The sequence below is a fragment of the Fusarium sambucinum genome, chromosome IV (assembly GCF_050947815.1).
Source record: "Fusarium sambucinum isolate potato_lamoka chromosome IV, whole genome shotgun sequence".
NCBI classification, from domain to species: Eukaryota; Fungi; Ascomycota; class Sordariomycetes; order Hypocreales; family Nectriaceae; genus Fusarium; species Fusarium sambucinum.
In genome coordinates, this window is record NC_139291.1 from 84,912 (window position 1) to 96,128 (window position 11,217).

At 46.9% G+C, this 11,217-nt stretch overlaps 4 protein-coding genes across 4 annotated transcripts; 1 reads left to right on the top strand and 3 right to left on the bottom strand.

Annotated features, from left to right (window-relative positions):
• Positions 1 to 64: 64 nt before the first annotated feature.
• FSST1_000014 (class I SAM-dependent methyltransferase) lies at positions 65 to 983 on the bottom strand (the record flags this gene model as incomplete). The annotated part of the gene is made up of 3 exons (XM_083227297.1): positions 65 to 152; positions 208 to 849; positions 913 to 983. 3 exons carry the CDS (start codon positions 981 to 983, stop codon positions 65 to 67), a joined length of 801 nt encoding a protein of 266 aa, XP_083090196.1.
• A 139-nt stretch (positions 984 to 1,122) lies between these two features.
• Positions 1,123 to 1,593, bottom strand: FSST1_000015 (uncharacterized protein; the record flags this gene model as incomplete). The annotated part of the gene is made up of 4 exons (XM_083227405.1): positions 1,123 to 1,168; positions 1,251 to 1,346; positions 1,403 to 1,461; positions 1,570 to 1,593. The coding sequence occupies 4 exons, from the start codon at positions 1,591 to 1,593 to the stop codon at positions 1,123 to 1,125; spliced, it is 225 nt and encodes a 74-aa protein (XP_083090197.1).
• A 2,506-nt stretch (positions 1,594 to 4,099) lies between these two features.
• FSST1_000016 (uncharacterized protein) lies at positions 4,100 to 4,393 on the bottom strand (the record flags this gene model as incomplete). The annotated part of the gene is made up of 1 exon (XM_083227513.1): positions 4,100 to 4,393. One exon carries the CDS (start codon positions 4,391 to 4,393, stop codon positions 4,100 to 4,102), a length of 294 nt encoding a protein of 97 aa, XP_083090198.1.
• A 1,262-nt stretch (positions 4,394 to 5,655) lies between these two features.
• Positions 5,656 to 11,217, top strand: FSST1_000017 (uncharacterized protein; the record flags this gene model as incomplete). The annotated part of the gene is made up of 8 exons (XM_083227622.1): positions 5,656 to 5,825; positions 5,877 to 6,744; positions 6,796 to 8,462; positions 8,518 to 8,841; positions 8,908 to 9,519; positions 9,595 to 10,624; positions 10,682 to 10,984; positions 11,035 to 11,217. 8 exons carry the CDS (start codon positions 5,656 to 5,658, stop codon positions 11,215 to 11,217), a joined length of 5,157 nt encoding a protein of 1,718 aa, XP_083090199.1.

Sequence of the window (11,217 nt, forward strand, 5' to 3'; positions counted from 1 at the left end):
TGACAAGGTTGTGATAATCTGTCAAGCGGAAACATCGTTTCGTCATTATGTCCCTCGACTTGTTTCAAACCTTAGCTGGAGAACTGGGGGTCTCCTTAGGTGACTGAGCTGGTGATATCTTGCCTTGTGGTTTTCGACCGACTACGGAGTGTCTAAGAAAAAAAAGTTAATCAGGGAGACCAGAGGTATTTTAGGAGAATAACATACACAACCAGGTATGGCAAAGACTTTGGGTTGCGGATAGCTTCGCGCATCTTGCCAACAAGCACTGTAACCTCTTCGAAGCTCCAGCCTAGAATTTGTCCGATTGGATAAACCGCGTAACCTTCGAGAGATTGATCGATGTAATGTGCGTTGTAAAGCCCAATCTTCTTCAACTTCGGATCTCGTGGCCAACCTCCAATTGGTACCTTCCACTGTTTATGGACGACATTAATAAAACCTGTCTTTCTCATTTCCTTGACGTGGCGGCCATCAACGGGCCATCTAAACGTACGCCCGACTTTGTCGCCAGCTTCAAAAAACAACGAAGCCCATTTCTTGAAAATGTGTTCTGGGTCATCCCTGAACTTTGGATTTTCCGATCGTGTTTCAAGATCAAAGTCGATATGCTCGAAATATCCACCTGGTTTCAGGTGGGTAAGTGCTTGATGGTAAAATTTGTGCCAATTATCAATGGCCCCATAGAGATAACGTGTATGAATGAGATCAAAATAGTCTGGCTTGAATGTCCAGTCCAACTGTGCGTCGTCGATTTGAAAGAGGCAATTAGGAGGTACCCAATCCGGCTGAACTGCAGAAATATCAGTGCCGATTACTTCGGCCGAGGGATACTCATCCGCCACATCGCTATTATGCAACGTAAGTTAAGCTCGAATTTCCAGAAGCGATAGAATCCAATCATCGACTCACATTGCCCAGATGCCTGTACCAGTCCCGACGTCCAAAACAGCCCGAGATAGGTCAGTGCCAGTGTGAAACATTCCATCCGAACAACCTGCTTACTTGAGGATTGTCCACAATTGGAGCAGAAAATAGCTTGTCATCCAGAAGCATCGTAGTGAAGTGATGGCTGGTAAGGCATGCGTCAGGACTTGGACGAGGGGAGGATGGCAAGACAACTTACGCTATGTCAAAGCCAGCGACATGTTGATCGTCCGTGGGGGCCCTGATACGAAAAAGTAAATTGTTAACACTGCGAGTCACAGGAGTGTAGGTGGACAAGGCGGGATAACATGAGGTCGTCGTACCAGTACTCGGTAGTGTTGGAAGACTGGTATTTCCTGCCATTGATGGTGCGATAACTTAAGATACTGGAGGTTATCGATGCCGTCGACTCCCGCAAGCTATTCACATATCAAGTCAGCAAGAGCAGCGAAGATAAAGCGCCGGGTTAGCTCACCTCGCGGTATCGGCGACAGAGTCAGATTCATCGTCTAGCCTTCCAACAACCTGCGGATCCTATGGGAGAAAAAAAGGTCAATGATGAAGAATGACTGATTGGTGATGGCTATGTTTGATAACCTCGCACAAGGGCTTTGGCTTTTGATAGGAAGGCACAAGACGTACAGATTCAATTATCGGCTGTGCCATGTCGTCGGATGCTATACAAACTAGCAATGTAGAAATGCGGTGAGGGGCAAAAAGCAACGAGGAACTGTCGGCAATACATCAGCTTTCTTCTAGGTTGCTATTCTAGCAGAGATTCCCTGTGCGTGGGCATGTGACTGTCCCAATACAGCATGAACCGAGCTGATCTGGTTTCATGTAGTTTAGCCCACATAGTCTAGTTGTCGCCGCTTTTACCAGTCAATGTGAGCAGGGGTATAGCGGCAAATCGCAAATTATTAGCCGTGAAACATGAGAGACAACAGTGAAGACCCTACTAAACCAAATGGGCCCGGGCCGTGCCTAGTGCAATGGGGCACATAGATATGCTACATATTGCGACTCTTCGCTTACACTAGTCCCCATCATATCGCGATTGTTCCCATTGTTTTCCTGCGTTGCCTCCAAAACAGTACAAATATATTCCATTCCCGGCTCTGACTTTGACTTTTCTGCCAGGATCTTAGCGATCTTGACAATGTTCCGAATCTGTCGGCCATTCATTGACAATTTTGAGAGTTTCGAAAATTCGTGCGAGCTCAGTGAGCTCTCAGTGTTGCCGACGATAGCACACCGCCGCTAGATCTTCTCTCTTGCCACTGCATCGAGTTCTGGATAGTACAGAGTCAAATAGATTCTGCTCTTGAATGCTTCATCAATTGCGTGGCCTCGATTTGTGGTCAACATGAGGATACCACTGTAGTGCTCAATAACCCTTGATGCCTGTTAGTTAGTCTATATCGAACAAAAAAAAGAAGGAAAGAAAAAAAGGCATAGCTACCTGAGGAAGACAGCAAAAATTTCGTTGTGCTCCAGGTGGTTCATCGAGCGTGCTTGCAGAAAAATAAGTCGGGAGCGGCTTGTTTTTAAACCAGGTTACACTACAGATACAAGGCGGCTTTTCATTAAAACCGCGAAGTATTTTGTGACTGTGCTCATGCAGTGACTACAGCTCGTCCTCGACGTCCTGAAAACTTCAGGATTTCGGGGAATATTGATCACTTACCGAGCTGGGTACCGGATTGGGGCTACGAACACTTCTGGCAGCTCAACTCCATCTGGCTTAACGACTTTTCACTTTCTAAAACTATGGGATCTTTCATACAAGTACAGAACAAACCTGAAAGAATTAGTACCCAGACCGCAAACCGAGAGGCAAAGCAGGTGTACATTACAAGCCTATGCAAGATTTCACCATATGGTTTCGAGTTTTCTCACAGTGACGAGGTTCTTCATGTACGAGGCGAAAGGGTTGATACGATTGAAGAGGTTGGTCCATCGCTTGATTTTTTTTTTGGATTTTCTCCAGGTGTATGCCGCCGGTGAAAACTACCATGCGGGAAAGGAAAATTACAAACTACACACGAACTCCATTCATGCATGGAACAATGTTGCACATGTGTTTGACGAGGGGCCTTATGAGTTCACAGGTCAATCTCGGGCTGAAGCCTTCTGGCGCACTGTGTTCTTAGACAGGTATCGCTCGACTTGTGAGGGTGAAGGACATAGCATTCGCAGGCTCCCCTCTGTGATGGATCGCAAAGGTGTCGATCAAGTCTTTTCTTCTAAGGCTCTAGACCTCCAATTCCCGCCAGTGACTTCCGAACACGAAGACAAACTGATATTGTATCTGAGTTGTGAGGAGGGAGACGCATTCCGTTTTGTCCGTGCAAACATACATTGCGCACGACAATGTTCAGAACTAAAAGGGCTACATCGGGAGAGCTTGTCTGTAACGAGATCGTTAAATTTATAAGCCACTGCGCTAAAAGGCAATCTTGGCTCTTCTATAAGTTATAGAAGGCTAAGTTAAGGTTTCCTATAGAGGGTCTTTCAGGGGGCTTTCAGAGCCCCTATTACAGTCTTTCAGGGAATTATCTCCTTGTTATAAGGGGGGTTTCTACCCCATTATAAATCCTATATAAATTAATCCTTCTTATAGATAAAGTAAAGAAGGTGAGAGTGAAAAAGTAAGGGATATATATTATAGCCGCTACGTCGTAATATAAATCGAGGTTCCTTTCGCTTAAATAAACTGAGCCGCCTTGTATAGGGTAGCTCCGGTTTAACAATTACTTCAGGGATGTGGGGCTCGTGTCATCGTAAAGGCTTGTGGCACTTAAAGAGATATGTTGGGTTACCTGCTTAGCAGACCGCACGTCCTTGGCAACGATAAACCCGCTCGCCCTTAGTTGTCGGCCGCGCTGCGGGCTCGTTCATACCTGCGTTCCCCTACCGAATGAACAATCCTTTGAAACAGGGAAGCTGATACAGTACCAACTACCCCTCATCATTAAACCCCGAACGTTGCTGCGATGCCCTATCCCCCTATCCTGCCAGTTCGTCAAAGCTCATCGACGTATAGGTGATAGTGCCGTATTCTCCTCCTGTCAGTTGCGTTGGATAGTGCCAAAACGCACATGTATGTAGTTGCGTTATTACCCTTCCTTCTCCATTCAAGGAAAGTGAATGTAGTGTCGATGATGCTCATTCACTTTTTCTCGGGATCTTGGGAAGAGATCTCATAAGTACTTTTGGGATCTTTGCTGAGCTTAAACTCCCAGAAATCCTTATCGTCCTCGTCGACCTTCCGTCCCGAGGCCTGGTACAGCACATTTGAAGAAGCTGTTCTGTACTGATCGGCTGTGCTGTAATGGTAGTTGCTCAGGGACCACTCGAGGAGGATCGATGGCAAGTATAAAGACCGCATCCATCGTGTGACTAATAATGACCAGCACCCGTCACCATAGTAGTCATAAGCATCGTGATATTCATAATCGACCATATCGGATACTTTCACCTTTCGAGGGCTAAATTGGTGAACAAAAATGACGGTAGATACATTCTCGATCGTGTTGATTGGACGTGCTCCCTGCAGGAAGAATCAGGTGGTTTTCAACTATGCTGGGTATCGGGGTTACGGTTGTCCTTGTCACTATGTACGCTTCTTGGTGTGAGATACACAAGGTACTCTACGGTGGTCATGGTTGGATCTGCTCCGCCCAGCGATTGACGACTACCTCTTGGGGTTGGCAATCGTGCCAGGCGGATGAATCCGGGCCGTGCCTTGTGTTGGAGCTTAACGACAAACACGGCCACAGCCGGCTTCAGGGACGCAATTGGTACGCAGATAGTACAAGATGGACGCCCAGAAGTGGCTGGCAGCTGTAGGCAAAGAAGCGCAGAGTAAAAAAGAGGAGGTGGTTAGTTGCTACAACCCGTGAATGAAGACAGGTCCATGACAAGTATAGGCCAGTATGGCTAGCAGTCTCGTTACACAATGGTAATCTCCATCTCCACCAACGACCCAAGACTAATACAGAAATTGTAACCGGATCGCTTGATTTGGGAATTGGCAAGCGGGTAAATGGTAAGTGCGAGCTTTCGTCATTTCGTCTAATTTTGATACATCTTAGGGGCCGCCCGTGACTAGGGACATGATTGGTCCGAAGGTTATACCGAACGGCCGAAACGTCAGCCCCAACCTCCAGCTGGACGGTTGGTTCCACGGCTTGAAGCTCCTCCAGGCTTTCAGGGATAAGGCCCCGCTAGAGCTAGGACCGAAACTCATGCCAGGCACCAAACTTCAAGTTCTTACTCTTTCGACATGAACAGTTCAACTAGGAGCACTGGCCGAATAAACGTACAGAGAACGACATAGTGTTTTGAAAGTAGGCTTTGCTACCTACGTTTGACTGTTGGATAGTTCTACATAGCACACGCACTGGCTAAGTTACTGATTCTATATTCACGCGCCGATCATGACGTGCCACCAACCTGCATCAACGGAAACACACTTGAAGTATGAACGGAAATTAGTATATTGGGATGCTGTGACCAACATGCAGAACAGTCGTCGCACTAGACGAGGGTGTCGAGGGATGCCTCGGCCGACTTTCCAACATTATTGGCTTACTTTAAAGACGCCTGGATTCTCTGCCCTCTCTTGCCCAAAGACTCCTTAAACGCGTCTACTGGCCAGTTGTTACGTGGTTATAGAGTTATATCCAGACAAATAACAAGCACAACAGCTATTATTCACCAGCCATGGCGAGCGTACAGGAGGCGGAGCAGATCGTGCGACGTCTGACTAGGAAGTATGGGTTTCGCAGAGAACAAATGATGGATGACATCGAACAATTCAATGCAGAATATCGTCGAGAACTCGATGAGGACTGGCTGATGATGGAAACCGCCTTATCGCACTCTGTCAATATGTAAGTGCATAGGCCAAGTTTCTGATTGCACTTACTAAAATGATTCGCTAGATTGGCAAAGCAGATTTACGGCAGCGGTGCCCGATTTGTCTTTGAACTTCTTCAGAACGCAGAGGACAACGTCTTCAAGAAGGCTCGCGCAGCAGGCACACTACCTTTCATCTCTTTTAAGATACATCCAGATAAGATCGTTGTCGAATGCAACGAAGATGGCTTTACCGAGCTAGATCTACAAGCTATTTGTGCTGTTGGACAAAGTACCAAGTCAGCTTCCCACGGATATATCGGTGCTAAAGGTATTGGCTTCAAATCCGTGTTTATTGCCGCATCTAGGGTTCATATTCAGTCTGGGAATTTTTCATTTGAATTTCGGCACAATAAGACAGACCCAGGTATAGGCATGGTCAGGCCTATCTGGGTGAGTCCAGCTGAGACTATCCCTAGCCCTCTGACCCGCATGACGCTATACATCCATGACCAAGGAGACCCAGATGAAATTCAGCATCTAAAGAAGATCATCTCCATGCAATTTGATGACCTGCAGGAAACCTGTTTGCTCTTCCTCCGCAAACTTGGACAAATCAGCTTGGAGTTCTACGGCGAGAACGGCGAACTTGAGCGATCGAAATACTTCCGCAAACACAAGATCGACGATTATCGCGTATCTCTGGAAACCACCTCTGGTATTCATGAAGATAAGACTACTAAAAGTCAAATTTATCATATCACAAGACAAATAGCGACCGGCTTGGCCCGAAGCGACAATCGTGAGCTTCCTGATACCGAAGAAGCCAAGAGAGATTCCTCTAAAGCTGAAGTCGTTCTGGCTTTTCCAATCACCGATAACTCTGAACCACTTGTCACTTTAAAAAACCAAGACCTCTTCGCATTTTTACCTCTTAGAAGATCTGATTACAAGGTTTGTTCCTTTCATCGCCCGCCACATGGTGAATATAACTGACTCTTCTAGTTTTTGATCCACTCCGATTTCGATACCAACGCCAACCGGCAGGACATTGTCACTTCATCGCGAAGAAATATCAATCTCCGTGATTGGATTGCTGCCGCGTTCTTTCAGGCGGTTATGCAGTTCTGCGAGCACCCTACACTCTGCTACACCTGGCCAATGTTCCTCCCGTCTCCAGATAACAGTTCCGATGCGTTCTGGTCTGGCCTGAATCACGGGATACAAAACTTAATGAAGAACAAGCCAGTTTTGAAATCACGTAATCGAAAAGATCTACGCGCCATCAGAGACGTTGTCATCCTCATTAGTGATGCAAAGGATGCAGAAGGGCGTCCGTTGTTCGACGACCCAACCAAGGATCTATACCTCTCCCCCAATTATTCTCGAAAGGTAGTCAATATTCTGAAAGACTATGGCCTAGAGGTACTTTCCTGCCAAACAATGCTCAATTTGCTGGAAACCGATCTCCGGAGTCCTGAGTCTATGTTCCACGGGAGACAAACAACCGATGAATGGCACTCAGCTGTGGCACGCATGCTTTCTAAGCTGCTCAAGGGTTATATATCTACGCAGCAAAGACTGAAGTCGCTGCCTCTACTCCCCCTAAGATCTGGAACATGGACATCGACTATATATGGACCAGTGTATTTCCCAACGGTGGGAAAGGTTGACATCCCTGGCTCCTTGGACATCAACGTTATCGCCGTCCTTGCATCCAAAAACTCGGATAGAAACGCCTTGTTCCAAAACCTAGGAGTCTGTCAGGCTACAAATAACGAAGTGAGGGCATCGATTTTCAGGTCGTACAACTCAAAGTCCTTATCGATGGATGTCATGAACGGGTATTTGGGCTTCCTTTACTTGACACATCAACCCGGGAAACACGTGCGGGAAGAATACGCGAGAGTAAAGGTCGTCACTGGTGCTTTTATCCGAAAGAATTCACATCAGAAGGATATATATCTCCCTGGGACACAACACGCGTACAGTCCCGCAAGCCTTTTAGCCGCTGGAGGCACTTCGCCAGGTTTGTCTGTGGATTACTTGCACTCGAGACACTTCGGAAGCGCTCCAGGCAGGCCAAGCATTTTCCACCCAACCTGGGAGAGTTGGCTCTGTGATTTCATTGGTATCCGTGAGCGGTTGAGGCTTGTGTCACGAGATGAACGCGCTTTGGCGGACACCTTTCTGTACATCCACGAGCACCGCCCAGAAAAGTTCTTGGCTTTATTTGAGTATCTCTGGCTACATGAGAAATCAAATTTGATAAAAAATCGGACTCTTCGATCTAAGATTGAGGATCTGCCTGCTAAGAGCCTTTGTGGGGTGGACTTTTCACTCAAGTTAAAGGAAACCTGGCTTCCCCTCAAATCATTAAGAGAGCTAGTCGACCGCTACATGGAGCATCCTGGACAATTTCCCTTTCTCAAACTCGAGGAATCAGGCACGACCGAACAAGTTGGATCAAAATGGAATTTCCTAAGCGACTACTTCTCAGTCCGGAAAGATGACAGCGTAGATCTTTTACTTGAAATACTTCGATGTATTGAGCGATCATGCTGTGAACCGCTTTCCGATAGTCAAACACGAAAAGTGTTTGACTTATACGTCGCCATTTACGCCAAACTTGCGGTGACCAGTGATGGGTCAGACACAAGACGCAAGATTACGTTAGTATCACACGTTTTGTGTGGAAGTACCAACTTATGACTAATCCATGATTAGGCAATTCTTCGACGAAGGAGGTATCCTTGACCCTAATGAGAACGATCCTATGTGGACGGAATCTTCGTCATGTTTATGGGCCGCACCGCCAGATATGGTCACGTTCAACTCTCTGAGGGCTTCCTACGTAGAAAGAATGGACAATGAGAAATTCAGGAACATCGAGAATCTATTCAAAGGAACACTACAGATTCGGGATGCGTCGTTGGATGACCTGGTAATGGAGCTGAACACACTCCGGGAGGCAGGTTGTGAAGAAACACCTCGCATGCGGGCAATCTACGATTACTTGGACAAGTCCAAAGTGCCATTGTCGGGTTTGAAGTATGCTAACCCGTTGATTTCAGGACGAGAATTATCGCTTGCTACATGAGGCTAATGTGAGAATAGAGCTGCATTTGAGGCATCCCCCCTCATATACTGCGAAACGCGACATGGCGAGTCAGGTTGGTACAAAACCTCGGATTGCCTGTGGTCCACCGAAACAATCATCCGTGGCAAAGCTATCCTGGATGAATGTTGGGAAGCTTATGAGAGCTTTTTTGTCGGCAAACTAGGCGTGAAGCTGCTCACCCTACAGATGGTCTACGATGAACTGCGGCAATCATCCGGGAACAACACTGAAGAGACCAAGGTGGCTGTTTTGTTACTCAATGGTCTTTTACAAACAGAAACGACACGTTTGGATCCGGAGCCGATTAGACAAGCCAAGGTCTTTCCGGTCAGGTACCCAACCGGCACTGTCGTTTTGAGCTCTGTGAGCGTGGACTTTGCCATCGGGGATCGAGACAAGTTGAAGACGGTGTTTCGTGAAAAGATTGCTCTCTTAGACTTCGAGATGGAAGAAGTCCGTCGCCTCAGACCGTTGATCGAATGGCTGAAACTCCAAGATCGATACTTGTTTAACTCTGTTGAAGAAAGTACTTTCATCTTGGGCGATTCGAGGCGTCCGATTTCTACACCTAATCGTGACCTCAAACGCAAAGCATATCATATTACTCGGTACGTACTGAATGAGCGTGCACTTCTTTCTATTCTTTACTGATTTTGAGATACTAATCATGATTTATCATACAGTGTCGCGGCTACTTTCAATAGCCCTCGATGTGAAGACGACCCAGTCGGTCTCTACGAGCAGCTTCGCACAATGAAAGTCGTGGAAGTTGAAAAAATATCATCTGTGTTGAAAATCTTTCAAAACAGACAGTCATTCGAAGTTCCTGTAGCAACTGCTAACGAGCATATCGACGATTCGACAGGGAGACTCACGATTTATGTCCCGAAAGAGCGCAAAGCGCAAGAGCTCTGTTTCGGTTCAGTTCTTCCTAGGAAACTTGCGGCATGGCTGATGCGACCGCCGAAGAGCCTCACCGATGGACCAATCGAAACGGACGCAATTAAGGCGTTGACTGCAATCTTTGCAAGTGACCGATCCGTCCTTGATGACGTTCTCGACGACCAAGGGATCTTACAGGTATCAATCGAAAACGAGGATGAAGAAGATAACAGTAACAAGCCAGAAGAGCACCACGCAGAAGACCAACGGGAGGAAGACCAAGAACAACAATCATCCAACAGTCACCTCGAGACTGATGATACCCTCTCTGAACAACTAACACCCAGTCATTCCTCGATAAATTCTGGTACATCACAGCATGCTGAATTGTCTGAAACTACGTCAGAAGGAAGCCTCCATGGAACACTAGTCGAAACTATCTCCCAGCGTAGCCAGATGTCATCTCAGCCTCCTTCAGTAAGGGTGGATCACTTCTCTCAAGCAGGTTTGTCTCGTGGCTCATCACAATCACTACATCGCCCAAGCGACCAATCGCCTTCAAACCTACCGCCGGCATTGACCTCACTGTCTGAGCAGCAACCCTCCGATGACGCTAGATATCGCGCCATCTTGGACAGGGTTATCAGAAAAGCTCAGAGTTCGATATTCCCATCCAGAGGGTCATTTGATATGAGCGACCTGAGGAGTGCTCTTCCCGGTGGTGATATAAATGCCTACGAGAGTTTCGACGGGATAGACGTCATGAGCCGATTTCGGTCAACTAACCAGTTGGAGCGTGACAAGAAGGTTGGGGCTGCAGGCGAGTTATATGTGAGCAGTTCCCATGTATATTGCAGGTTTTCGAGGCTAACTGAAGTGTTCGTATAGGTATTCGAGCTTCTGTCTGGTCTCAACATGCCAAATTGGAACCGCGCGAATTGGCAAAGTACGATCAGATCGTACGTGACTATCCACCCAGACTACACAAACTTACAGGCTTGGCGAGGGAACGAAACTGCGGATCTAGTCTATGTCGATGCCGAAGGGCACTTGACAAATACGCTCATCGGTTGTGGCTATCTTGATCACGATGAGTGGCATAGGGCACGACCTAGATATTACATCGAAGTCAAGACTACGACTGGGCCATGCAATACCGCATTCTATATGAGTGGCAAGCAACATCAGTTGGTATATACATGGAGAAAAACTGGTCTAATCATAGGCTAACTTTAACACAGATGCAACAAATTCACCATACCGAAGACCATTCAGAAATTTATATAGTCTTTCGCGTATTCCAGCTCAATAGCGACAGGATCGGCCTGTGTGTTTACACTGACCCAGAGCAACTCAGGCAAGATGGGCATCTCTTGTTCAAAGGACAGACGTGGTCTGTTACCCCAGGACCTAGCATTAGGTAG